Source organism: Portunus trituberculatus, chromosome 42, assembly GCF_017591435.1.
Source record: "Portunus trituberculatus isolate SZX2019 chromosome 42, ASM1759143v1, whole genome shotgun sequence".
Lineage (NCBI taxonomy): Eukaryota > Metazoa > Arthropoda > Malacostraca > Decapoda > Portunidae > Portunus > Portunus trituberculatus.
The window spans coordinates 8,824,438-8,852,043 of NC_059296.1; the positions used below are offsets into that span (position 1 = coordinate 8,824,438).

At 41.8% G+C, this 27,606-nt stretch overlaps 3 protein-coding genes and 1 long non-coding RNA gene across 19 annotated transcripts in view; 3 read left to right on the forward strand and 1 right to left on the reverse strand.

The window, feature by feature from the left end:
• LOC123517656 overlaps positions 1 to 4,391 on the forward strand; it is a 4,972-nt gene extending 581 nt beyond the window's left edge. Inside the window, exons 3-5 of one of the 2 annotated variants that reach the window (XR_006678528.1) lie at positions 729 to 1,070; positions 2,390 to 2,565; positions 3,894 to 4,391. This is a non-coding gene — a long non-coding RNA (uncharacterized LOC123517656). The remainder of the gene's footprint in view (positions 1 to 728; positions 1,071 to 2,389; positions 2,566 to 3,893) is intronic. The other variant, XR_006678527.1, reaches the window with a different exon arrangement.
• Positions 4,392 to 10,913: 6,522 nt separating this feature from the next.
• Positions 10,914 to 13,537, forward strand: LOC123517685. 3 transcript variants are annotated; one of them, XM_045278021.1, is made up of 5 exons: positions 10,914 to 11,073; positions 11,162 to 11,358; positions 11,885 to 12,052; positions 12,359 to 12,468; positions 12,852 to 13,537. In XM_045278021.1, exons 2-5 carry the CDS (start codon positions 11,193 to 11,195, stop codon positions 13,062 to 13,064), a joined length of 657 nt encoding a protein of 218 aa, XP_045133956.1. In that variant the 5' UTR covers positions 10,914 to 11,073; positions 11,162 to 11,192; the 3' UTR covers positions 13,065 to 13,537. The 3 variants fall into 3 exon arrangements, with proteins under 3 accessions (XP_045133956.1, XP_045133958.1, XP_045133957.1); XM_045278023.1 differs by having other exon boundaries at positions 10,938 to 11,073; positions 11,147 to 11,358; XM_045278022.1 differs by having other exon boundaries at positions 10,946 to 11,073; positions 11,168 to 11,358.
• Positions 13,538 to 13,856: 319 nt separating this feature from the next.
• Positions 13,857 to 19,621, reverse strand: LOC123517686. 2 transcript variants are annotated; one of them, XM_045278024.1, is made up of 7 exons: positions 19,516 to 19,621; positions 17,079 to 17,115; positions 16,439 to 16,535; positions 16,091 to 16,203; positions 15,518 to 15,624; positions 15,131 to 15,271; positions 13,857 to 14,108 (listed from the first exon to the last, which is right to left on the reverse strand). In XM_045278024.1, exons 2-7 carry the CDS (start codon positions 17,098 to 17,100, stop codon positions 13,983 to 13,985), a joined length of 606 nt encoding a protein of 201 aa, XP_045133959.1. In that variant the 5' UTR covers positions 17,101 to 17,115; positions 19,516 to 19,621; the 3' UTR covers positions 13,857 to 13,982. The 2 variants fall into 2 exon arrangements, with proteins under 2 accessions (XP_045133959.1, XP_045133960.1); XM_045278025.1 differs by lacking the exon at positions 19,516 to 19,621 and adding an exon at positions 17,720 to 17,744.
• A 2,739-nt stretch (positions 19,622 to 22,360) lies between these two features.
• LOC123517549 (ral GTPase-activating protein subunit beta-like) overlaps positions 22,361 to 27,606 on the forward strand; it is a 28,443-nt gene continuing 23,197 nt past the window's right edge. For 7 of the 12 annotated variants that reach the window (XM_045277745.1, XM_045277748.1, XM_045277750.1 and 4 more), the window contains exons 1-5: positions 22,361 to 22,453; positions 24,260 to 24,366; positions 24,607 to 24,747; positions 24,972 to 25,173; positions 25,346 to 25,510. In XM_045277745.1, the coding sequence (XP_045133680.1) occupies positions 24,292 to 24,366; positions 24,607 to 24,747; positions 24,972 to 25,173; positions 25,346 to 25,510 (583 nt within the window). In that variant the 5' untranslated portion in view covers positions 22,361 to 22,453; positions 24,260 to 24,291. Of the gene's footprint in view, positions 22,590 to 24,259; positions 24,367 to 24,606; positions 24,748 to 24,971; positions 25,174 to 25,345; positions 25,511 to 27,606 lie in introns of all 12 variants that reach the window. The other 5 variants (XM_045277746.1, XM_045277749.1, XM_045277753.1 and 2 more) reach the window with 2 other exon arrangements.

Genomic DNA, 27,606 nt, shown 5'->3' on the forward strand with positions numbered 1-27,606 from the left:
GTTCGGCCTCGGTGAATTGAGGAAGATTAGGTGCAGACCCACTTGGTTAAGTGACTCTACACTTGGTTAAGTGCAGGTCCAGTGCCTTTTAACCCCTCGTTTTCTTGAACGAGCAGCCGCTAATCCGGGGATTTCGGCTGGTTCACAGTATCTTACTGTGGTTTGGGCAGCAGAGTATTTTGATGTTTTACATCGTCGCCTAGACGTTTTTGTGGAGTAGCCTTTGCTCCTACAGAGGAACCAGTTATGCTCGGTGTGTGCTTGCCAGTCAGTGCTTCTGTACATATACTTGTGGTAAGTGTCATTGTGGGGTTCACTTGTAACTATTCATGTATACGTTTTGCTTGGCTGTATGTGGTGATAAAGTTTTGCTATCTACCTGAGATATTTTATCCATTTTTGGGTATGGTTGTGCACTTAAGTTTTCTACCACTACCTGTGAGATTTGATCTATTTGGATGTTTGTGCACTCCATCAATTTTTCTAACCTTGTGGTTTATTTTGTACATGCATAATTCACGTGTGCGTGATAATTATTTTTGGTGTTTCATTCATATTAATAGGTTCACCTGTCTCTAGGTCTTTTCAATCATTTGCGTTGTTTTAGGTTTGGTTCTATTATGTCTGTTTCATTCATATTAATGGGTTCCCCTGTTTCTAGGTCTTAAGCATTTGCGTTGTTAGTTTTGGTTCTATGTCTAAGATCTCTACTTTCGCTGACGTTACAGCGCTGACGTTACAGAACAAACGGTAAAGCTCGGCCTCTCAGGAGAGGCCGTTGATCAGCTTGCTTTCCAACGAAGAATGAGCGCAGTCACGTCAACGTGAAGAACGGGAAGACGGGGCCAAGGAACAAGAACGAGAATGGGAGCGTGAGGAACGAGAATGGGAGCGTGAGAAGGAACGGGAATTTGAACTTGCCCAGTTGAAGCTTAGTTTAGAGTCGGGAGCACGTCCTACCCAGTGCTCCTACCCAATGTCCCGATGCTGGCGTGCGAGGACCGAAGCTTCCAGCTCTCCAAGGAGAGGACATCGCCGCCTACCTGTTAGACTTCAGTGTCTACTGACAGGTAAAGCTTTTGACCTCTATTCCACTGATACCATAAGCGACTTCTCTCTCCTAAAAAGGCTCTCCTGACTGGTTTTGACAAGACTACAGAGCGGTACCGGCTAGACTTCAGGAAAATTACCGCCAGGTGTCGACCCGTCTTCAGCAGCTGTATGACTCCTGGGTGGAGTCTTGTCATATTTCACCAACGTTTGAATCTCCGTCATTTTAGATCGGTTCATTGCGTCCCTTAAGACTGGATAAGGCTGATTGGTCTGCAGCTGACAACGCCTACCCTAAGCAGAACTCCAGCGGAGCCACTGGGAGACCTACCTACCATAAGAGGGCCTCTAACATCTACTGAAAAGGGCAATGAGGCATTAACGCTAAGCCGGACCAAAGAAGCTACTTCCGGATGGTGAAGTGTTATAACTGTCAAAAGAATCTCGGAGCCTTTAAAGAACCACAGGACAAATACAAGGTAGGATTTTGTATGGATGAGCGGTCTCTCCCGGATTATGCAGTTGCCGGCACGATCAACGGCTCCTGGGCTACTACTACTGTCAGACACCGCCTCCAACTGCGTGATCGTCTCTGAGAAGGCAGTGCCTGATGCTGACGTCTCTCGGCGACCTAAGGTAGTAGTAGAGGACTATCTTGGACAGGAAGATATTTTTCCAACCATTAGGTGCTATGTAAGATGTCCATGTTTCGATATCCATATTTCGAGGGTTGGATTGATAATGCTATCCTAGCTCCTATGAAGCGCGCTTGTGTCCTCATTGGCAACATCTCGGGAGCTCTTAGTCCTGATGAGCAGTCTCTCATGAATAGCAAAGCACCATCCTCCTCTAGTTTTGCCAGAATTGCAACCCTCTTGGAAATCTTTGGAACAAAGTTAACACAGTTGAAGAGGAGCGGACAAAGGACGGCTGTACTTTGTTACCTTCGCTGTACCGGACTTCTCTACCGGAAGTGTTTGACCTCGAAACATCCAGCAAAGGTTGGTAAGCTCGCTCTTGACCAATAATCCTGTCTGTTGGCCATGAAAACCCTTTAGCAGGTCATTTCTCTCAAAGGAAGACTTACTGGAAGACTTACTTGAAGGCATCCAGCCACTTCTGGGATGGGTGCGGATATTATCGACATCTGTCGATCCTGTGACATCTGCCAACGAATGTCTGCTAAAGGAAGAGTCCGACCAGCACTTCTCCATCTGGGATGGGCGCGGGTATTATCGACATCTGTCGATCCTGTGACGTCTGCCAACGAATGTCTGCCAAAGGTCGAGTCCGACCAGCACCTCTCCATCCTCTTCTAATTATAACAACCTTTTTCCAGAGTGGCAGTCGATTTGGTTGGACTACTGTCTCCCCCATCCTCAGAAGGCCACAGGTACATCCTCCTTCACTTTAATCGACTACGCCATTGGGTTCCCAGATGCCGTGCCACTGAAGGAAATAGACTATCTCCGTTGCTGAGGCTTTACTCTCCACTTGAAATTCTCACTGATCAAGGTACCCAATTTACATCTTGATTAATGCAAGAACTTCAAGTTGTTAGGAGTCAATCCTTTACTTACAACTCCATTTCATCCTAGCACTAATGGTCGCATTGAACGTCTACATCACCACTTAAAGCTACCATTGAACGTCTACATGCACCACTTAAAGCTTCCCTACGAAGGCTCTGTAAGGACCGCCCTTGAGAGTGGCACAGGTACTTGATTCCTACATTATTCGCCCTCAGATACCCAGCGATAGAACCGGTTTCTCTGCCTTCGAATTTCGCTATGGAAGGACTGTTCGGGGACCTCTCTCCACCCTTAGAGATCTATGGGAGGACCGGAACCTGAAGGACGACGACTGATCCGCTTTCCGCTACGTGGTAGAGCTACAGGAGAAGCTAGCAGAGACCGCGCAGATCGCCGCTAACAATCCAGACATCAGTGCCTCGAAATATAAGACCTACTTTGACATCAAGAGTCAAGATGGACGGTTTACCTACTTTGACATCAAGAGTCAAGATGGACGGTTTCAATCTGGCGATTAAGTGCTGCTCCTTCCCAGCGATTCCAGCAAGCTTCTTGTAACCTGGAGAGGATCTTGTACAGGTTTTAGAGCGACGAGGTAAGGTTGATTACCTAATTGATTGTCCCCAAGGTCCGAGGTTGTACCACGTCAACCTCTTTAAACGTTACATCCGTTGTGCTAGTGCCAGCTCTGCCGAAGTCTTACACGAAGTGTCAACACGTGAAGAGACCGAAGAGGAAACGCCCGAAGAGGAAGAGTATGTCCTGGAGAACGACCACCTTATTTGTGAAGACGACCCTGAGGACGAGTGCTACTCATTGCCAGTGACACCTGATAGCTGCTCTGACCAGAAGGATAGATGATCCAGGATCAACCCAAATTTAACTTCACAACAAGCTGACATCAAGTATCTCCTGTCAGAGTTTGACGATGTTTTCTGTGATGTTCCTGGGTGTACTTCCTCTGTTGAACATATTGTCTTAACTACCACTGGCCGTATCAGCACAACGATTTACCCTGTCCCTGCCCATCTAAAACGTTTCTTTCAACAGGAAGGGGATGCCTAGGTATAGTATTCTCCATTCTCAAGTTTGATTTTTACCTCGAAGGGAATGAATTTATTTTGGAAACAGATCACAAATCCCTTGCCTATATGCACACCTTCAAAGGCAGGAATGGTCGCCTTCTCAGATGGAGTCTAGGACTGCAACCATATAAATTCAGGGTCGTTCATGTTGCTGGAGCTGACAATCTTTTGTGCCGACCTCCTCAGTCGAGTTAAGATATTTTCTTCTATCCTTTCTTTTCTCCAGAAGGCATACCATTCCCTTGGAGTGGTGTTCTACAAGACTACCGTGGCTAGTCTCTTGGAGGGGGAGGGAGTTATCTAAAGGGCAGAACACTACCTGACCATCACCCCTCGTTCTGGATCGTTCGGCCACTCCCGAGCGACACTTCGCTCATTTCTCTGCCACGTATGTCTCGAGAACCCTGCTTATTCCGGTCACTCCATGTCTTGAGGCCCTAGTGAACACCTAACCGAGACTACCTCGAGCCTCGCCAACACCCAGACGGAAGAGAACTCCTTGGACTGGCCTCTCCTCTGCTGCCCTGGTTTCACCCTATACCTGCTTCCCGGCGCCGTCAACGAGTCTGCCTCCAGTGTTGGTGAGATTAGTGTTCCTCTGGCCTTCCCTCACGCGCTCTGGAGGGAGACTCGTGGTGAGAGCCGGGTGTTATATTGTGTATCTTTGTTTTTTGCGTGTATACCTATGTTTTTTGCAAGTCTAGTAAACTTAGAACCATTCGAAGCTGTTTATTACTGCCCCCACCGGGTTAAGTGTAGTTCATCCTGGGCCCAGTTTAGAGGGAGCAGGCCAGTGATGGCGTTTCGCACATCGCTCCCGCAACAAATAGATTAAACTAGTACGTTATTACTTACAACGTCATAGTACAAATACACACACACACACACACACACACACACACACACACACACACACAGAAAGGCCTTTGATCTTGTTGATCACACTGTTGTGATAAATAAAGCCATCACTCTGGGTCTCTCTCCCTACCTGATAGCGTGGCTGGCAGACTTCCTCACGGGAAGGCGTCAGGCCGTTCGTTATCAGGGCTCTGTCTCCTCTTTCCAACAGCTCACATGCGGGGTCCCTCAGGGGACCAAGATGGGTCCACTGTGCTTCCTCATCCTCATCAACGATGCTCTCGTCCACACCCCCCACCGCTGGAAGTATGTGGACGACTGCACCGTGGGCGTACCCGTCAACAACACCAACCCAGACTTCTCAGCACTGCAGTCCACTCTAAACCAACTACAGACGTGGACGGAGGACAACAAAATGACCATCAACCACACCAAGACCGTGGTGATGCACATTTGTACCTCCACAGCAGCAGTCCCCCCTCCCCAGCTTTCTGTGGGCCCTCACTCCCTCCAGGTGGTCCGCAGCACCAAGCTTCTAGGTGTCTTGGTGGATGATCAATTATCATGGAAGCAGCATGTTTCCAACATCATCAGGTCAGCCTCATATAAAATCTATTTACTGCGCCGACTCAGGTCCCTGGGAGCACCGGCAGATGAGCTGAGGGGAGTGTACCTCACCTTTATACTCCCTAAGCTCATGTACGCCGCCCCAGCGTGGTCCTCCTTCCTGAACCTCACACAACGACAACAGCTGGAGAGGATTCAGAGGAGGGCGTTCAGGGTCATCCTTGGGCCTGCCTACAGGTCCTACGAGGACACCCTGACCTGCCTGAGGCTGGCCATAAGACACCAGGAAGCCTTGGAAAATTTGGGGAAGGACTGCTGCGTCATCCACGTCTCCGCCACCTGCTACCCCCCGACGTGCCTCCCCCTGCTCGCGCCACCAGACACCAGAATAGCGTGGCGCCCTTAAGAGCACCGCGCACTGATCGGTACCGACTCAGCGCGGTGCCCACTATTGTGCGAGCCTTAAATAAATAAGTGCTTTCTAGGTTGTTAGATCCATAGTTAGGTTAAGCATTTTTAGTTCATTGTGTTAATGTCCCCCCCACCCCCTGTACATTTTCAGTGTAATTTTTTACATTGCCAAACTAATAAACCATTTATTATTATTATTACGTACGCATACACACACGCGCACACGTATGCATACACGCGCGCTCACGCACGCGCGCACACTCACTGACACGCACAGCTGTATTGGGAGCCGCGCACTGCCCACCTAAACTCTCCTCTTCCTCCTCCTCCTCTTCCTCCTCCCATCCCCTGCCTCTGTTTACATCCTGATATATTGACGTGTTTTGACCAGAGTGTTGCAAAAGCAATTTAAGATTTGAAAACAATCCTCCGCCGCCCTGATATATGTCAGCGTGAAGGGAGAAGCTGGAGGAAAGGGAGGAAGGCAGAGGAGGAAAAACAGGCGTGCATTTTATCATACAGAAACTGCTTTTATGATAACAAGGGAAGGTTACGAGCATAAGCCAAACATTGCAGTGAAACCAAATACCTCATTTTTTTTTTTTTTACCTGTCCGATGGAAACTGGGATTGGAATGTGTTTATAGTGGAGACCAAACTCGTATGTTATGGTTTTACTCACTGATGCAGTTGTAACATATTTAGTTTGGGAATCATGGAAGCAACCTAATTCTACTAATTTAGGGACAATGATTGGTTTCCTGGAAATAAAAAAAAAAGCGTTTCCTTGTAACTTACACAATGAACGGATCATTTATGAAATTAAACAGCTGTATTAATCAAAACGTGCCCAAATCTACCCACAAGACGAAAGCGATAATGCTATTTCAGTAGTATCCGATGATTTTGATCAGCAGGCTGGTAACAAACCACTCCCACTTATAAAATGAAATAAATTAATTAATTAAAAAAGGCCCATCAAGGTTCCGGTCCCTAAAAAGTGTCAATCTTATTTCAAATTGGTTGTTACTGGGATTGTACATTAACGTGTTTGAAATACACGTCCAAGTCTTAATAGAACATGTAATAGTAAATTATGTAACCCCTTAAAGCTTACGTAGCCACTTGTAGGAACTCTAAAAAGTATACTCATGTATTGCCAAACTAAATGATCAGTATGTATATTTCAGTAGGTCAAAAAGACGTGTTCCTCGACTTTTCTCTCTCTCTCTCTCTCTCTCTCTCTCTCTCTCTCTCTCTCTCTCTCTCTCTCTCGTGATTATGCTCCTTCCTCGAGCTTTTGAACATCACTTGTCTCTTTAATTACTCGTGAGGCCAGCGAGGACGACCAGGTACCTGTATCACCTCTGTTCGGCTCATTAATCTTCCGTCATATTATACTGTGCACGTTTTCTTCCTCGAATTCATCTCTTCCTCCTCCTCCTTTTATTTCCTTATTGGTTTCATTACTTGCAGGGATTCATTTTACGATCTTTATGAACAGCTCTATAGTATTGACCCTGCTATGTTCTTGTTACTTGTTTTTTTTTTTTTTTTATCCGTGTTGTCGTTATCTATTATTGCTGTATCGTTTACCTTTCTAGTTTATTTTTTGTTATCCGTGTTATTGTCGTTACTGTTGTCGCTATTGTTATTGTTATTGTCGTAAAAGCAACCCAACACACACAAGCAAATGCAATATACTTTTTGTTGACGAGAAGCGACATCCGGTGTTATTTTTTGGTTAATTAGTGGTGTTTTTTCCCCTTATCACAAATATCCGGCTTGGTAATTAGAGATTGATTAGGAGTCTGGATATTTGTTTGTATTTTCATCAACTGTGTGTGTGTGTGTGTGTGTGTGTGTGTGTTTGTGTGTGTGTTTGTGTGTTTGTGTGTGTGTGTGTGTGTGTGTGTGTGTGTGTGTGTGTGTGTGTGTGTGTGTGTGTGTGTGTGTGTGTGTGTTTGTGTACAGAGAGAGAGAGAGAGAAATGGATGAGGTAGATGAATGTATGCAGACTTCTTTCCTTGTCTTGTTGTTGTGTGCGTGTGCGAGAGACGCTGTCTTGTTGTTGTGTGCGTGTGCAAGAGACGCTGTCTTGTTGTTGTGTGCGTGTGCAAGAGACACTGTCTTGTTGTGTGCGTGTGCGAGAGACGCTGTCTTGTTGTTGTGTTCGTGTGCAAGAGACGCTGTCTTGTTGTTGTGTGCGTGTGCGAGAGACGCTGTCTTCTTGTTGTGTGCGTGTGCGAGAGACGCTGTCGTGTTGTGTGTGTGTGCGAGCGAGACGCTGTCTTGTTGTTGTATGCGTGTGCGAGCGAGAGACGCTGTCTTGTTGTTGTGTGCGTGTGCGAGAGAGACGCTGTCGTGTTGTGTGCGTGTGCGAGAGACGCTGTCTTGTTGTTGTGTGCGTGTGCGAGAGAGAGACGCTGTCTTGTTGTTGTGTGCGTGTGCGAGACAGAGACGCTGTCTTGTTGTTGTGTGCGTGTGCGAGAGACGCTGTCTTGTTATTGTGTGCGTGTGCGAGAGACGCTGCCGTGTTGTGTGCGTGTGCGAGAGAGACGCTGTCTTCTTCTTGTGTGCGGCGTGTGTGTCATACTGGCGTGGGCTTCTATAGGCGTGTGTTGCCTGGTGTAGTGTTGGGAAGTATTTTTGTATTTAATTTTTTTTTATTTATTTATTCTTACATTTATTTATATTCATTTTTCATTTTTTTTTTTTCATTTTTTTTTCACTAATTTATTTATTTTTTTTTTTTTTTACTTTTCTTATAGTACAGTATATATATTTCTTTTTTTCCCCGCTCATGTATGTATTGATCATCTATTTTATCATCTGTGTTTGTGTTTGTCATAGAAACATAAGATACACGTGTGATAAGTGGAAGATTTGTGGAGTGCATTGGCTACATAGATTCCTCCCATCTCCACCTGCTCCACTCTTGTTGCATTGTGTCGCTGGCGGGACTCACGAGGTACACGCGCCGAGCATCACGACAGACGAGGTTCACTGCGGCGGCCACAAAAATTACTGTGTAGGTTATTTTTCCCTGCGTCTTTTTTCGCTTGCGTGTAAATGGACAGCGGGAAGAAATGTTTCACGATGGATGAATGGCAGCGGTAAATTCTCCTCCCAGCGCAGTGCAGCCCCGCCTTCCTCCGTCCTGGCAGCTGCGGGTATACACACACACACACATACACACACACACACCGCGACCCAGCTTGTGTTGTGTGGCCGGCCAGTGCTCCTGTGTACAGTATTCGAATTCAAATGCATTCAGTCCAAAATTTGAAGTTATTCGTATTCGTATTGTCGAGAAGGAAAAAGTTCACGTATTTTGCATGTTTATTTGAATGCTGCGACAGTTTGCTTTTTTTTTTTTTTTTTTTCTTTTGTATATTTCCCTCCCCCTCCTTTAAGTACTACATATTTTTCTTTTCTTCTTTTTACATATAGATTTTACTGATGATGTCATTTTATCCAATTTTACGATTTGCACTTTCCATTTATAATTTTCTATATATTTGTTTTGTTGTTGTTGTGTGTGTGTGTGTGTGTGTGTGTGTGTGTGTGTGTACCCAAATCCTTTCAAAGCCGTGGATGATGTACGGTGTTGCGTAGTATTAGTTGAGTTCTGTCCGGTCACACACGCCGCTACACAGCCCACGGGAGAACAAAAGCAACCGTCATTCTTTACAGTGAATAAATAGCTCCCGGCTCGATCTGTGACTTCTGTGTCTTGACTCACGAGGTAGTGTGTGACAGCTGCAGCCCTCGTGCCTCGTGCCCTCCAATCAGCAAACCAGCCCGGGGTATGACATGAGGTGTATAAAGAAAATAGAGTTTAGTTAATAGATTGATAAATACAAACGTACGTACATTCATGCCCCACCTCTAGCGTTGTCTATAATACTGTATAGTACATCCGAAAGTCGCTTGTGATGTGCACACGTACTTTTCTCCCGCGAATACGTTGTTTGGCATCTAAGGTTTGCTGTCGATAACGCTTAACAGTACTCGTAAATGTTTTTTATGAATATATTCCCCTTCTTTTTTTTTTACCCCTTCAGTACCATGACACGTTTCATATTTGTTCAAGTTACTAATAGGTGATTTTGTACAGCTTTAGTATCTCGTGGGGATTAAAATAGTGAAGATTCTGGATTATTAACCTTCTGACCTCCATAAACCTTTCCTATTGTAAATAAAATCGGCTAATCACACTCAAAACTTATCGCAGAAACGCGTCCCAGTACCGAAGAGGTTAAATGGCTTGGTGAGCACAGGCTTAGAGCACCAGCAGCTGGCGCCATAAGACTTTTTCTTTTTTCTTTTTATTTTTTCTACCCGGTTAGTGAATGGCTGCTGTGTGTAAGTTAAAAGTGCAAGAAGTGTCGCTGTTCTGTGCCGGGCCCTTGTATTTGTACACCATTAGCAAGGAGCAATGCAGGACTCCCTTACACATTCCACACAGAAACCCGCTGACTTTATTATACACCCGGGAAGAATTCTATACGTGTGTTTTGTGTGTGTTACTGCAGCCTACAGTTTTTTTTTTTTTTTTTTTTTTCTCCTTTATTTATTTCTTAAAACACTGTTGTGAGGAAATGATAATTATTTTGCTGAGGTGATTTTTCTTTGCTTCCCCTTTAAATATTTGAGAGAAAGCGAATATAGGTGAACTACTAAAGAAAACGAAACACATATGGGACGCTTAGCTAACTTTGATATTATACTTCATCGTGAAACAACCTGTGCTTCTCAAGTTTCTCAGCGCACTTAAAATATAATGAGTGAAAAGAAGTCAAGCGCATTACATTATTACTAAAATTTTCTACAAAAGGATCCTTATAGACTGAGTACCGGCATTCCACGCAGATAAGCAACAGAATACAACACTGACTATAGAGTGAGAATGTACCCGGACAGTTTGATAAGTATTAAGTGGAAGAACATTAATGTGAGAAGACTTTGAAACACACCCATTGTTATATCCATTCAAGATTAAACTGGTGCCGCCATATCAAGAAATTGTAAGAATATCGATCTGAAGGAATATTTTAAGTAAAACAATGCAAGGAAAACAAAATATTTTACTGTTAATGGAGAGGAAGATTCATGTTAGTAAGTGGGATCCACCAAATTAAACACAGGAGGAAAAGATGAGACTAAAAGTATCACTAGCCCCCCTCCTGCAGGGAAATCATGGAGGCTGATGATGGTGATGATGATAAGTCTTAAGTGTCTTGTGACCCCCACGTGACTAATACTCCTAATACTCATATATGCTTTATCAGGAACACCGGGCATGTTCGTGTCTTTCAGCATCCCCGCGGCATTATGTGTCTGTCCATCGCCACTCCGGCCCTTGAACAACGTGCGTGACTGATTCCCGATCTTTGAGAGCTTGCAGAAGATTGGTGAAGCTTGTCTTTAAACTCTCCTCCCATTGGCTTATTTCCCGGCGGTGATCTGTGAGTTAGTGAGGCATCGCGCGCTGGGGCTACTGATTTCCGCGGCAGCGTGAGGGGATGGTGGTGTAACAGGCACTGTGGCTGACCAGCTGGCTCTGAAGTAAGGACTGGTGTGAAGTATACGTAGGCGATATGTTAATGAGAACTATAATGTGATGGTGTTTGTATGTAAGCCCTTTATTCGGTAGTTACAGTGGAGAGAACAGTGCCGTCAGGAAGATGAAAAAGCCTCAACTGCATGGATTTCACGGGCGACGATCTGCTCTCTTGTCACCAGCCAGCCGAGCCATGGGTCTACTGTGCTTGCTCTCCGTCTTTGTAGTCGCCACTTCAATCACTACTTCCCTCCTCGATAGTTCCCTCCTGCCGCTCACCGCTGAGGAGAGTACGTGGGGCGTCGTGTGTCTGGTGGTGGTGGTGGTGGTGATATTGGTATTAGTAAGAGAAATCACTTTGTTCCATTTACTTAAAGCTGAGGCAAGAATGTGTGCAGAGATCTTCGTATTTCTTGTGACTTTTTAGTGATAGTATGCATTAAATTGAATACAGAACAGTTATTCCGTTTTTATTCAAGCAATGGGAGAGAGCACGTTGCACGAATGCTTAATTGACCACACCTTATGGTTCAGTACAAATTGGTTTTACCTTAATTGTTGTAGTTACTATGCGTCTCTCTCTCTCTCTCTCTCTCTCTCTCTCTCTCTCTCTCTCTCTCTCTCTCTCTCTCTCTCTCTCTCTCTCCGTATTTCAAAGATAGTGATTTCTCTCAGGTATTGAATGCACTATTACATATCACTTTATAGCTTTAAACAGGAGAGAGAGAGAGGAAGGAAGAAGATTGTGGGGATAATCTGTTATATGCAGTGATGGAATGGTAGTGATCGTCTTTGTGTTGCCAATGATGGTTTCAGAGTCGTTTTGCGGTAAGAAGTTGACGGTGGCGGCGTGCAAGATGAAGATGGGTTTGTGCGGGCCGCTGGACACTCTTCTGGCCCCGCTCATGGGCACCCCGCAGGCCATCCTCTCCTGCGCCAACACCTCGGCCATCCCTCTCAAGGCGGATTTTTATTCCTATCTCGGTAAGGAAGGAGAGTGAAGCAGTTACAAGTGGTGTGGTTGATGGCTGGTAAACAGCAGAGAGAGAGAGAGAGAGAGAGAGAGAGAGAGAGAGAGAGAGAGAGACGAACACACATACTGGTTATTACGAGAGAACCATGATGAAGAAAAAACGAGTTAGAGTAACAAAAAGATAAGTAGATTTCCCTAATTATTCTCTCTCTCTCTCTCTCTCTCTCTCTCTCTCTCTCTCTCTCTCTCTCTCTCTCTCTCTCTCTCTCTGCTGTTGGGTTATGAGAGGAGTAACCAGTGCATGTGTTTGGCTCCAGGAAAGGCCATGATGAAGGGAGCTGTTGGCCTGACACTCCCGAAGAAGCCCACTGGTGAACCCCTCGTTGACCTCGCCATCAGGAAGTGCATTCTGAGTAGCACAGGTTTGGTGAGTCCCGCTGGCTTGTTATTCTGTTTGTCAATTTTTTTTTTTTTTTTTTTTTTTATCTTTTATTTTATTCTTTTCTCTATTCCTGCTTTTTTTCATTCTTTGTTTTTTTCTTATCTTTTTTTTTTTTTATCTTGCTATTTCCTTCTAGAGGTGATACGTAATAATTCCTCTCAGATAATGAATTTTCCGTGAGGGTTCCATGACGTGCACATATCAAGTGATAGATTTTCTGGGAATCTCTCTCTCTCTCTCTCTCTCTCTCTCTCTCTCTCTCTCTCTCTCTCTCTCTCTCTCTCTCTCTCTCTCATTTCCTTACACATCTTACACATTAAAACTTCCCACGAGTGAATATTCAGCAGTGGTTTGCTTCAACACGTCAGCTTGGTGACGACCTGCAGCTGAACCGAACAACCATCGCGGCGCAACTGGCCAGCGTGTCGCCCCCGAGTCTAGCTGCAGCAGTGGGACTTGCCGTGAACACCTGCCCTGAGCCACTGGAGCTGAAGATGGAGGAATATATCAAGTGTCTGAAGAAGTCCTGCATGGCGAGTATCCCTGACCCGACACCTTCGCCCGCTGTAGGCTTTTCCTAGGCAGGTGGAAGTGCGTATAACAGCCCAAGTAGCAAAGCTGTGGTGGGAGTGTTGAAATAGTAAAGGGAGAGCCATCTAATTAGTTTCTTTGTCACTATTTCCAGATTGAAATCACACACACACACACATACAGACTTTGGTCAGTTTGGGTCAGCCTATGTATGCCTCCCTACTCAGTCTGCCCTAGCTTACGTCTCTTTGCTCTTCATTACATGTAATCACATGAGTAACACGTGCGCGCACTCATGCACATGTGTATATATGATTTTCTTTAGTTTTCAATCCTGTTCGGTTTATCTAACAATAAAGTGGATTTATTTTTGCGTTCCGCCGTTCGTTCCCTTCCAAGTCCATTTTTGATTCTCCATTCGTTGAAAAAATATGTTCATATCTTTCATATTAAGGAAGACACTGCCTTTGTAAAGCTATGTAAGATTGGTGAGGAACGCACAATAAATAGAAAATGATGTTAAGAAACGTTTTGAAGAATTTGGAATGGAAACTAAGGTAAATAGAGAATGCACAAACAATTCAGAATTTTCAGATGACAGTGTTCTCATGAGTGAATTCACAAATAAACTGCAGCAAGCGAGAAAGTGGAAATATGATTTGTGTGATCTCGACAGTATTCAAGTCACCCATGAAATGTTTTGTGCACCATTACGAAGACTTTTCAGTTAGTAATGGTCTTTCTTCTAATTATCTAGCCGAGTGACATTCACGTGTGCTAAATTCTCTACTCATGACATAAAGGAATGTTGATTTCGTGATTCCCGACGTAGAGAGATGCCATTTTGTTAACATATTATTTATTAACATACTTATTAAATAACTCTTCTTCTTCCCTTACGTACAGTAACATTAATCTAATAAACAAGTACACGTAAGGACTACAAGCACCCCTCCGGCAGGCGCTGGCTAGTAGTCTGGGTAAGCCTGCGTGGGCTGCTGGTACTGTTGGCGTCCCTCGTTGGAGTAGCTAGGCCCCGCAGTGTACTTATCCTCGGGTCGCGGTGAGGGCACGATGTAAAGGTCCTCGTTCACCTGCAGAGTCGGGTAAAAGTAATAAAAAATAAGAGAGTGGGGTAAGAATAATAAAAAAAACAAGAGGTTGGGTAAAACTAATGGATAAATAAGGCATAGTGTAGTTCAAATTCAAAATATCAATAAAAAAATAACAACGTAAACCTACAGAGAGAGAGAGAGAGAGAGAGAGAGAGCAGTTTTCCTCACTCGTAATTAATACTTTCAAATCCCAGTCTGTTTATTTCACAGTTCTTACTTTGCTTTCATTATTCTTTTAAATGTAAATCGTATCATTTTTTTTTTTTTTTATTAATCTACCTTTCCTTTTAACATTACTGATATTTTCATGCAATTTTATAATCCTACTTCATATTAACTTCAGTGTTGCGGCGTCAAGCAGGATATATATTTTTTAATCACTTCACTCACTTCACTTCACGTTATGGATGCGTCAGTGTATTTGAAGTGGTGGTGTGAAGGTTGTTACTACTGTAGCGGTGATTGTGAAGGTTGTCCAGGCATGCACATTATTTCAATTTGTAATATCCCATCCTCTCTCTCTCTCTCTCTCTCTCTCTCTCTCTCTCTCTCTCTCTCTCTCTCTCTCTCTCTCTCCTTGCCAAGTGGTTCATCTCTTCAGCACTCGTTCCTCCACCCTCCTCCCCATCCCTGCCAGCCCTGTGTCATCCTCACTATTACTGGCTTTACATTCCCTTTACATTGTTTACTTTCACTCCTTCCCCCCACACACACTTAGTTTTATCTTCTATCTGCTGTTCCACGCATTCCACTCGCCTGCTCTTCTACCTTCACTTATTTATTCCCCACTTCTTCCCTTCTACTATTTTGTTTATTCTTTTTCCCTACCGTCCTCATGTCATCCATCTTTCCAGCTTTCTTCCGTTCCTCCTCTCTTTCATCAACTTATTTCCGTATCTTCCTCCCCTCTATCGCTCTCTATCAAGTTCCCTTTTTTCTATCCCAAACTCCCATTCTTTGCCATCCTTTCGTTCCTCAGTCTCCCCAGCCTCACTCCTCACCCTGGCCTGCACGGTGAGAGAGTCCAGGTCGCAGCTCACGTTGAACCACCACTCACACACGCGGTTCTCTTGGTTGTATATGGTACCGTTGGGGCAGAGGAAAGACTCCTTTAGTCCATCGGTCTTGCAGTAGTGCCATACCTTCGGATTAGAAAGGGTTAGTTTATTCCAAGTGTGTTTTACCTCAATACTGTGTTTCACTTTTCAGTTGTGGAAAGAAAGTTGCGTTGGTATTACATGGTGGAAAATCTTGTAGCCTTTGGATACTTATTCTAATGCTTGTCTGTAGTACACTCAGATTAGACATAAACTAAGCAGAAAAGAGATGGTTAACACAGCAGATGGTTAATGTACGCGGATCTGCAAGCACCTTCTGCAGAGCCTCACCTGACAGTTGGCCTCCCCATCAGCGTAGAAGCCCGGAAGTTTGTCGCTGCAGGAGAAGCTTGTGCTGGGGACGATGGAGAACACCGGGTAGTCCTTTCCGGGCTCACCTGAACACGTGTTAAACAAAATCTGAGCACTTCGAAAAGAAAATATGAAAAGAGCACGATGACTATACCAGAAAACGAAAATCTGCAAGCATCTTCTGATACAACTGGTGAAAAAAACATTTTCTTTGTCCAATTATTGCCCATTCACTTCATGATGATGTAAAGTGTTCATTAAACTATCCATCTCACATGCCTCACATCAATACAATACAATACGTACTGTTCTCGTCTGGATGTCGAACCAGTACTTTCTAATAAATGACGTATTGTCCCAACGTAACCTTTGAACTCTAGTAAAAATTAATGTACTAAGCAAAATCAGTCCCTCACATGCCAATAGAGGTTACGATAGCAGTGTTTCAGGCTCCATGATAAAGGATGAGCAGTTTGTATCAGTACCGGTGGCTCTGAACGTTATGAATGGATCACGTGAAGGAAGCAATCCCTCACAGTCCCAGCGCCTCACCTGGGATTGTGTTGACATGTTCATATTCCTCTTCTTCCTCTTCAGTGGGATATTTCTGGTACTTGGGAGGCTGGGGGCGGTACTGTTCAGGCTTGGGTGCTGGTACGGGATACCTGAGCGAAAGTAAAGTTCACATGATACCCAAATTAAGTATTTTCTGCACAAGGGATCGTTTTCTCAAATATCTCTGCAGTGACTGTCGACTTATCTGCAGTTCTGTTGAAGTTAATGGGATTTCGTATTATATTTGTTTTCATAATGCCAGTGATATTTTAATAAAAAGTCTGCATCATCAGTAGAAACTCGGCTTCTCGAGAATCATCGAACTGCTTTCTTGGGGCGTCTTACCTGGGGTCGTCCTGGTAGTACTGCGGTGGCTCCCTGTACAGCGGGTCATATGGCTCCTGCTGGGGATTGGGCCACGCCAGACTCGCACCCACCACACCTGGAGAACAAGATTCATTAATACATTAAACTCTTAGCCAGAGGTCAATTGCTTCTACTTCCCGTGTCTTTTATGGTTTCTTTGAATTATCTGGTGCTTTAAGAATCTATCAGGTACCAGCAGGCTTCAACATCATTCTGAAACACTTCTTCGCCACATCTGCATTACTTTCAAAACTGCTTTTTTTTCTTGTATGTAATTATGGATGTTTGTTTATGGTTATAATGATAGATTAACACAGTTTTTACATTATTAAAAGGACAAACACTCTTAACAACTTGATTATGTAGACATCTCTGGGGTCAATGAAAGTAAGTCATGGTAAGAGAACAGTGTTTCGCAATACATGCCTTTGAGGAGACTGTCAGCAAATCAGAAGACATAATGTTACGACAAAATGGTAAACACAATGGAAGTGAGTACGTGTCAACTGAATTATGACCATGCATGATACCACATAAGACTTGCAGTGCTTCCAAATACACTGTCAATTTAAAGAGAAAGAATAGCTACCGTATGGCATAACAAATGAGGTGAACTTACACAATAGAATGAAGACTCTCATGATGCTTGTTGTTATCTGGGGAAGAAGAAAAGGAAGAGAAATGTAAGATCACTGCTGGCCGAGACATAATAAAGGCAGGTGCACACACGCCTCTGTTCACCGCTGTCGGGAGTCACTGAGCAGCACAGCAGGAGGTAGCATGTGGTGAACTTCCTGGAGGCGACGGCGCGATATTTGTGCTGTATTATGTTGTGCTTCTTCCGGTACAGCTTTCTACCAGCAGAGCGCGTCATTCAAAGTTCCTTATGCCTTTGCCGAAAATTTTGCCACCTTTTAACAGACTCTAATGGTTGTTTTGGGTGTTTTTTAGCCCTCTGACTGTTATTTAGTACAGAGAGAGAGAGAGAGAGAGAGACGAGCACACGTACCGGTTATTACGTGAAAATCATGATAAAGTAAGTGATAAACGAACAAAAAAATCATGGAAGAAAAAAACGAGTTGGAGTAACACAAAAATAAGTAGATTTCCCCTCATTACTCTCAGTCTACTCTCTCTCTCTCTCTCTCTCTCTCTCTCTCTCTCTCTCTCTCTCTCTCTCTCTCTCTCTCTCACCATCGGCACAGTATTTTCACCATAACATTCGTCCGCAACATTCTTTCTCCTCATATAAAAATTAACCTTATGCGCAACGGAAGCTTATGAAGGGAAGTTGAGTGGACAGGAGACACTCTTGACTGTGCTTCTGTGTGCGCTGTAAGAAGACAGATGAGCGGGGGAAGGAGAGAAAACGACCACAAAAGCGAGGAATGGGACTCTGTTATACTTTCTACTGGACCATCTGTTGTGTTTAAGTCAGTCAGTCTCTCTCTCTCTCTCTCTCTCTCTCTCTCTCTCTCTCTCTCTCTCTCTCGTGTGAGCATATTCTTTTTTTTCTCCATCGTCACTTTTTCATCATGCTTTCCTCATTTAACCTTCCTTTTTCCTTCATTTCTTTTATTCACTTTCATCTCTCTCTCTCTCTCTCTCTCTCTCTCTCTCTCTCTCTCTCTCTCTCTCTCTCTCTCTCTCTCTCTCTCTCTCTCTCTCTCTCTCTCTCTCTCTCTCTCTCTCTCTCTCTCTCTCTCTCTCTCTCTCTCTCTCTCTCTCCACACATTTCACGTCACTACATCAAATTCATCCCGATAAAGATTCCCAATAACAACTCATTATGCACCTTCACTTGAGCATCCCAAAACACACTCACTCAGACCGCAACAGACCAGATGCACCCACAACACAGCACTTACCGAATTGTGAGAGGAAAACAAGAGGTAAAGCAGTAAAAACTCCAATTATCACCGAGCTATTTGGGTCAGTACGCGTTGCTTCACTGAAATGTGTTTGTTCCTTGGCCGTGTTGTAACTTCTAGAGCTCAAGTGATAGGAGAAAGGCGAGTCTAGGGTGCGTTTGGAAGGAATGACGTTACAGATGTGAAGTAAGTACTTGAGAGATGATTGATGAAGAACGAGAGGAAAAAATATTGAAGGATTTCGTCATGCAGAGAAGGAAGGAAAAAGATGGGTAAGGAATGAGGGAAGGACTTATGGAAATGGTTGGTGAGGAACGGGAGGGAAAAATATATAAAAAGTTCTTCATAAACTTGTAAGGTGAAGAGGAAGAAAGGAATAGAAAGGAAAAAGATAATATTTGTAAGCATGAAAATAAGGAAAGGATGCCGGGGGGGAAGGAAAGACAGAGAAAGGTACATGAAATAAGTTATGGTTTGGTAGGTGAAGGACTGAAACTATTTAAACATTTCATTAAGGAAAACAGGAAAAAGGGAAGAGCTTGGAGAAGGGGAGATAAAAGAAAATAGACACAAAGAGGAAAGGAGATTGAAGGTAGAAGAGAGGAAAATGTGGAATAAACTCAGCAATCAAGATATTAGTGACGATTCACTCCTGATATTTAAAAGAAGTTTAAGTATATATATATATATATATATATATATATATATATATATATATATATATATATATATATATATATATATATATATATATATATATATATAGACTATAAGGATTATAGTTGCATATATGTAAGTATAATTTATGTAGGGGATGCCACACATATAGGTACTGTAAGCTCACTACTTTGCATAAAGATAACGTAGGAGTCACTGCTGGAATAAAGATGCTATTCTTCAATAATCTCTAGTGGAATAGGTAATTATTTTATGGTCTCAATAGCGACAATTTTGATGATAATGATAATTTGACAATAATAATGATAATAACAACAACAATAATAATAATAATAATAATAATAATAATAATAATAACGATAATAATAATGGCTATGAAAAGTGAAAAAAAAGTAATTGACTATTTCTTTACATTTGCTTTGAAAATATATCAAGTGACGTAACCAGGCATCCCCCCTGAGGCAATACAGACGAAGGTAAACGTGACAAAACAGCAGCGTCGCTTACCTGTGGCAGCACTGTAACAGGAAGGACCACTAACACTGCCACTCCTCGCCACCTTTATATATACACGACTCGTACACCCTCCCTCCACACCAAGACACACCCCCTTCCCAAAATAATACGTCTTCGCTTACATTTCTTTGGACTTCTCAACAAACCGTGATTATCCGCAAATTACCGTACACGTCATCCCGGTTTTCACGTCCGAAAGAACATTTTATACCACGTAAAGGTTGGACTTGGAGAGAAAGTTGCATGCTTGCTTGTTGCGCGAAGAGATTGAACACGCAAAGGGGAATACATTACTTTCCATCTCAGAATTCGTACGAAAGCAGTGACTGACTAACTGACCGACTGACTGACTCCCTTTGCTCCCTTCCCAGTGCTTGAAAGTGAACGCGCAAGGCAATTTAAGGCAGAAAGGAAAGTACGTAGGTTTGATATGTAATTTATAACCGCGTATTAGGTGTATTAGTACATGAGTTTAGACTGCGTTGATTTACAGGGTTTTTTTACTTTCTTTCCTCCTTTTTGTTCTTCGCTTTTATTATGAGAGAGTTATTTAACATATGTTCTCTCTTTCTTCTCAGCTTTCTGATCTACCTTACCATGAAAAGTGCGTGTATAGCAAGCACTTTCCTAGACCAGGCTTTTACTCTCTCTCTCTCTCTCTCTCTCTCTCTCTCTCTCTCTCTCTCTCTCTCTCTCTCTCTCTCTCTCTCTCTCTCTCTCTCACATTGCATCCCTTTGACCCAGTTCCCGTTGTGGTTGTGTCTTGCTAGAGGGAGTTTTCGTTCACTAGGTGGCCTTATGAAGTACCACCAAGTATGCTTCTAGCGCCTTGAAACCTGAGGGGACGTGTGTGGGTGGGTGGGTGGGGTCGGTGTTATAGGAACCGAGAACCAGACAGAAAGTCCATTATCCAGGAAATGCTTTGCTTATTTCTAAAGGCCACAGAGATGATCAGCCGAGTTCTCAAGAGTGTTTATCCTTTTTAATAAGGCAAAAATTATGTTAAAAACTGTTAATTTGTCACTAGAAATGTAAAAACACTCTTAAAAGCTAGTGTATCTTCAATTAGAGCTTCTTGAAAATAGAACTAGGGTACGATGCAGAAATATTTCAAAATATGGTCCAATTATTTGAATGTATAATTTGTCATGCTGGTGCACTATAGTGAAGTCAGGGAATGGTCAGCGCAGCGCATCTGTGACGCCTCGAGGAACACTGCGGATAACTGAGATGGAGAAAAAGGTTGGAAAGAAAGTTTGAGCGTCCAGCAAGACGGTAATTTTAGCCTCTACATGCTCAAATAATGGTCTGAGGGGTGGCACCACACACACACACACACACACACACACACACGGCAGCTCGTCACCCATACTGTAGAGAGCGTACCTCATGACTTTACATAATTATGACCGTACCTGAGATGTATTTTATGCCACCGTAACTAAATCATGTGGTTTCTCCATTTCTCTTCTTGCTCATCTCGTAACTCTCATGCTTTCAAATTCCACTGAGAACAAGAAATATAAGGAGAAAAGAAAAAAAGAGACAAGAAAACAATTGTGCTATTGTTTTTATTATTCTTATTATTATTATTATTATTATTATTATTATTATTATCATTATTATCATTATTATCATTACTGATATTATTATTATTATCATTATTATTATTATTGCTGTTGTTGTTGTTGTTGTTGTTGTTGTTGTTGTTGTTGTTGTTGTTGTTATTATTATTATTATTATTATTATTATTATTATTATTATTATTATTATTATTATTATTAGCATTATTATTATCATCATAATTGTTGTTGTTTTTATTGTTGTTGTTGTTGTTGTTGTTGTTGTTGTTGTTATCATCGTCGTCGTTGTCGTTTCTAAATTTCCGAAAAGTCTTTCATATAAAAAAATACCAGCTCCAGTACTATATAGCATTTCGAACTTATATGAATAGCAAATGAAACTTAGAACTTGTCCAGACCTGTACGGAAAAGGCAAGTCAGTCAGTGTACACTGTACAGGCTTGCAGCTTCAGTGACGCATCTGTAAATCAATTAGCAAAGAAACTCAGTGGGTCGTTCTATTGATTTATTTGTCTTTTTTTCCCGTCTAATAATATTGCCTACAGCGGTGTTCCTTCCTCATGATGGTTACGTCACAACATTGCGTTGAACCTGAAGCAACCGTTCAACTAAACGAGGGAAAAGCAAAACCTCAACTCAACATATCATTGGCAGAGGCTTCGTGATGTAACACTAGGAGAGGCTGCTGCTGTAACGTCTTGAAGAGGCTTCGTTCGCTGTACTCGTAACCTTGAGACCCGTTATTTAGACACGCTTTGCTCTTTGCTACTAAAATCATACCGCATTTAGTACTGTTAAGGTATTAACTATACTGTGTTGTTCTTCATATTGCAAAATATACACATGTCCATTGGAATCAACGCAAAGGAGGATGATCAAAAGAATACAAGGGGATAAGTTTTACCTGTGAAACGTGACTGAAGTACTAGATTACAGTACATTGTTTAGAAAGCAGTAGCTTTTAAGAGGGGACCGATGTAAGTGTTAAAGTGTTATACGGTGTTATGTTGCCGGTGTTATGTTGTTATGGTGGGATGTATTAAGGAAGAGTGGATGACATAAGGAAAATTAGCAAATGTAGAAATATCTCAAATGTTTGCTATGATAATCACAACGACATAAGTACTAGAGAAAAAAAATCCAGAAAAGTTTTACAAATTCTAAAGATGCAGACTAACAGAATTAAATTTATTATGAATGCAGCTATATATAAGTTTTAAACACACGCGAGGAGAAATTTTATACTAATCCTCACTTTAAACGGGGAGGCGTAAACACTTGGCTCTTGTTGTTGTTGTTTGAGGTGAACACTGAACAGTCGAGCCAGCAGGTGTGTCGCTGTCCCTGTAAGCCACCACACCACCCAATCCGTGTTTGCTTTACCTTCCTCTCGGTCTGTAGGCAAGGCAGAGCATAGGGGAGCGTGAGTGGTGATGGTGAAAGCTGCCTGGTGACGCGCTGGTGCCAGGAGTGTGTGTGTCGGTGAGGAGGGCACGGCCAGGATGAGTTTTCATTATGATGGTTGTACTAAGATTACCGTAACACAAATAGTTGTAGGTGATTGGTTTCTTTATCACTGCTCTCTTGGTACTGGCGGAGCGTACAGACTATTACTGGCTTCACCGTGGTCATGTTTCTGTGAAAGTATTGCAAGCAACGGGTGAAAAGGACAATTACAGAATACAACGAGACCTGGACAGGCTGATAGCATGGGCAGACAGGTGGCAGATGGAGTTTAATTCTGATAAGTGTCAGGTTATGCATTTAGGTAAAGACAACACAAACTTTAACTATGAGATGGAGGGATGTTGGCTAGAGGCAGTAGAGGAAGGAAAGGATTTAGGAGTAGTGATAGACAGGACTATGAAATTTTCAAAGCAATGTTTAGAAGCAAGAAATAGGGCAAATAGGATCCTGGGTTTTATAAATAGAAATGTTAGTTATAAAAGTAAGGAAGTGGTGCGTAGCTTATATAATTCCTATGTTAGGCCCCATTTAGAGTATTGCATACAGGCCTGGTCACCCCACTATAGGCAGGATATCAACATGTTAGAAGCAGTTCAGAGAAGAGCAACTAGGATGATACCAGCATTAAAGCGCCTGGAGTATAGAGATAGATTAAAGGAATTAAACATGTTTTCATTTGAGAGGAGATGTATAAGAGGGATATGATAGAGTTATTTAAAATGTTCTCAGATACAAACTACATAGATGTGAGATCTTTCTTTACCTTAGAGGAGGAAATAGGACTAGAAATCATGGCAGGAAGATTAGAAAGCAAGGCTGCAGGTTAGATATAAGAAAATATTTCTTTAGTCATAGAGTGGTAGACTTCTGGAATGCATTGCCAGAGACGGTTGTAAATAGCACTAGTTTGACAATGTTTAAAAACAGATTAGATAAGCACTTAAATTTATTAGATTTATAATTATGTATAGCACTGCATGATAGTTTTATAAGAAATTTACTATAGTTAAATAAGACATGATCCCCATGTATGGGGACCACAAATTGTAGAGGATTTCGCTGCAGGACTTAGCCCTGTTAATGGGCCAAATATTTAGAATTAGTATATAATGTATTGTGTACTTGTAAGTGTATCTTTAAGTACTGATGACGAGGTCGCTGTGCGACTGATACAGGATAACCTAGATGGGCCCTGGTGGCCCTTTGTTATCCTATTATTTATGTTATATGTTAACGGGGAAAGAATAAGTTCGGTTATTTTTGTTTACTCGTTCGCCAGTTGCACAGTCCAGAACGAAACTTTTCTGGTAGTTTTCGACTTATTTTGAATAAATTTTCATGTTTTCATTGCAAATCATTATTTTTTATTTTATTATTTTTTTATTGTATCCCTCTGAAAATGCTGTTTTGTAATGAAAACCCCCAAAAAATCAATATAAAATAGACTGAAATGTACAAAAAGAAAATTATTTAATCGTCACAAAATACCATGTAGCAGTAACATTCCAACATTTGGATTGTTACTGCTGTGGAGAGTACTTGCAGTGTATTGAATTTAATCAAACATAACCTAACTAACATAATCTAGTCAAGGCAATGCGCACGGCTGACAGAGATTTTTTTCAAACTAAACTTAAGTTCCATTTTCCTTCCACCTGTTAACTGCAAGCATTTTCTCCCGACAGAATAAATTGGACGAGTCATGTGAGGCACTGCCATGTTCAGTGACTGGCCCTCAGAGCTCGTCCCCCAACAGGGCTGGGGGGATGAGGCTGCCATCAGTGCATTCAAGGTGGCTTTTGATCAATTTGCTTTATATATTTCTATTTTCTGTCAAGAATGCCATAACTCAAAAGACTAAGATTTTTCAAAATGGACTAATATTAGATCTTACCTTATTTTGGAACTAAAGAAAAAGAAAAAAACATCTCCATTAGTATGAACTCTTTATGCATTCATTGACAAAAGAGTGTAGTAACTTTAAAATCTAGCCTTTTTTTTTTTTTAACATATTGCACCTGTTTCACTTCAGGATGCAATACCCTGGACTGTTGGAAGAGACTTTGTGGCAGGAACAGCCAAGCATCTGGCTGGAAGTCTGGGCCTCACAAAGCCTGACCCTCCCACAAAGAGTAAAATCATTCATGACAAACAATTACAAGTCCTCATGCCTGTACGTATTTCCATCTCTCTCTCTCTCTCTCTCTCTCTCTCTCTCTCTCTCTCTCTCTCTCTCTCTCTCTCTCTCTCTCTCTCTCAGATTTTCCATCATATATTCACAAACTCAATTTTTTTTTTTTTTTTTTTTACAGAAATTTTGAAGTAAACTTAATACTTCCAATGTGTTGTTGTGTGAACTTGTCATTATATTATTATTGATTCATTGATATTCATTAGGCTCTCGGTCATGGATTGAGTTTTCCTCTGTCGGAGATTGACATCCTGCGTGATTGTGTCAATGTCTACTGTGAGTGGTTGTCAGCCTTACTACCAAATCCCAAAAGCAGTGTTCCCAGCCCAATACTCAATGATCCAAACCATTATGCAAGAATTATCATCAACCATTTCTACTATTTGTTTGTCCCACGAGGAGCTCAAGGTAATGTGCTGCTTTTATTTATTTTTCATATTGGATAATTGTTATAGAGTCATAGAATTAATAATTGCACTTTTACAGAATTTTCAACCTAAACTACTGTAAAAACTTGTCATTGTTATTTGTAATTCTGAGACTGGTATTGTGAAAGATCCTTCATTTTGCTGTACTTCAGGACCTGATGTCATTAACCGGCAAGCTGTGCTGTGTCACCGTGTTCTGCGTACACTGCAGAACATAGCACAGAATTCTCCTTATCTCAGTGAAGACACTTGGCAGACACTGCTAATGTTTCTCCTCCATATCAACTCAGCACTCTTGTCTCCACCGACTGTAAAAGGTATATTTAATGCATGATTTTTTTTTTTTTTTTTTTTTTTTTTTTTCACTTTACTCTCTTTTATCTAACACTGCCATCTTAGATTTCTCTTCTTAAAGAAAGTGTTTACTTTGATATTATGTTGGTTTAAGTTTGTTGTTGCCATTTATTTTTGACTAAGAGAATATAGCATCCACTGAAGTAGTTCTGCTAGTATTGAAGAAATCATTTATAAAAGTAGCTAATTCAGAAGCTTTACATCATGCCTGTGACACTTGACTATAAAAGGGAGTGGAAAAAATAGCTTTTGTTTTTATTTATTTGACATAATTAAGTGAACTTGGTAGAATCAGAGGGATATGGACACCTGCTTATTGCTTTAGTGGTCAATGCTTTCTCTCCCTCTCTGAGTTTGGTCTTTAATCCTGTGACATCTGGGTACCATGGTTTACTTGTAGGTTCCTTCAGTTACTAAGTAACTGACCTGCCTTCAAGAGATACTGAGGGATTGTGAACTGGCTGGCTGGGCTGGGCCTAGACTTGAGCTTGGAGGACAATAAACTTGCAGTCTGGGTTTCTCTCTCTCTCTCTCTCTCTCTCTCTCTCTCTCTCTCTCTCTCTCTCTCTCTCTCTCTCTCTCTCTCTCTCTCTCTCTCTCTCTCTCTCTCTCTCTCTCTCTCTCTCTCTCTCTCTCTCTCTCATAGAAGTCTGGTGTGATTCCAAACTGCCATTTCACTGGAAGAATGTTACATTTGAATGTTTTGAGTAGAAAGGCTTCATTTTAGTCTAACATAAATAATTTCTCTTTTATTGTCAAATTTTCTCAGATGATAATGATAAAGGGAAATGTCTCATTTCATCATAGGTAACTCATATAAGTAATGTTTGTATGTGTGTGTGTGTGTGTGTGTGTGTGTGCAAGTGTATTATATTATATTGTTAGCAGAGTGGTTTGTGTGTGTGTCTGGGTGTGGGTGTGTGTATCACATCATATCATAATAACATATCATTAGCAGAGCATTGTATGAGTGTGAGTGTGTGTATCATATCATATCATAAGTAGAGTGTGTGTGTGTGTGTGTGTGTGTGTGTGTGTGTGTGTGTGTGTGTGTGTGTGTGTGTGAGTGTGTGTATCATATATCATTAGCAATGTGTTGTGTGGGTGTGTGTGTGTATGTTTGTTTCTGTGTGTGTGTATATCATATCATTAGTAGAGCATTGTGTGTGTGTGTGTGTGTGTGTGTGTGTGTGTGTGTGCAGTTTTATATACAAGATGCCTAACTGCATGCATAGTGCTGGTATCAGTTGTTGTATCTACATATATTCAACTGCTTTGCCTCTCTGAGTAAGCTTCTTTCTCTTAATATGCTTACCACTTTATTTCTCCTTTCTGAAAACATACAATTGTATGTGATTTATTAACCACAGAAACTTACCAAGTATTATCATGTAAATTATATAATTTGTAAGATATCTATTTAACTACGTACATTCCCTTAAGGAAAATTTCATGGTCCATTATCTTATGAAGCTGTTTCTATAAACCCTCCCTGAGGTGTGGTGTATGTGATCTGTTTCCAAGCCTCCTGGCTTCCTTACCTATCATTGCTGACATTACTTTAGAGTTGTAATAGTCCTGTACATGCTCTAATGATGTATATTCCTGCAGTGAATACTTACTGACTGACTTGTTAGGCACTGATGGTATAGGCAATGGTATACTCATTAATTGTGATATATTTGAAGATACTGATGGCAAAGCAGGATAGAAGTAGCATATGTTGATGGAGGATTATGATCTGTACAACTATTGTACACCAGCCTTGGCATATGTTAGCAGACTATGGCATCATCATAGTCATCATATCTTCTTTGGGTTGTGTACTTTAATGATAAGTACTTCATTGTCATGGTCCCCAATAACATTTCTACCTTGACCAATGTAGAGAATAGGACTATCTTGTTTATTGCAAATGAAAAGTATATTCATGATTGTCAGTGCTATGTACTAATGCTTAATTGTCATGTTGGTAAATGTTAAGTAACATGAATATGCAATTTTCTCTTATGTTTTCTACTTATGTTCTTATACTTGATGAATCAAATTATTTTAATCT

Coding starts and splice junctions, on each gene's coding strand:
- LOC123517685 (XM_045278021.1), top strand. CDS start 11,193: ATGAAAAAGCCTCAACTGCATGGATTTCACGGGCGACGATCTGCTCTC. Junction 11,359..11,884: donor GCCGCTCACCGCTGAGGAGA/GTACGTGGGGCG, acceptor TGATGGTTTCAG/AGTCGTTTTGCGGTAAGAAG. Junction 12,053..12,358: donor GGATTTTTATTCCTATCTCG/GTAAGGAAGGAG, acceptor GTTTGGCTCCAG/GAAAGGCCATGATGAAGGGA.
- LOC123517686 (XM_045278024.1), bottom strand. CDS start 17,100: ATGAGAGTCTTCATTCTATTGT. Junction 15,625..16,090: donor ACATGTCAACACAATCCCAG/GTGAGGCGCTGG, acceptor ACACGTGTTCAG/GTGAGCCCGGAAAGGACTAC. Junction 14,109..15,130: donor CTCTCACCGTGCAGGCCAGG/GTGAGGAGTGAG, acceptor CCGACTCTGCAG/GTGAACGAGGACCTTTACAT.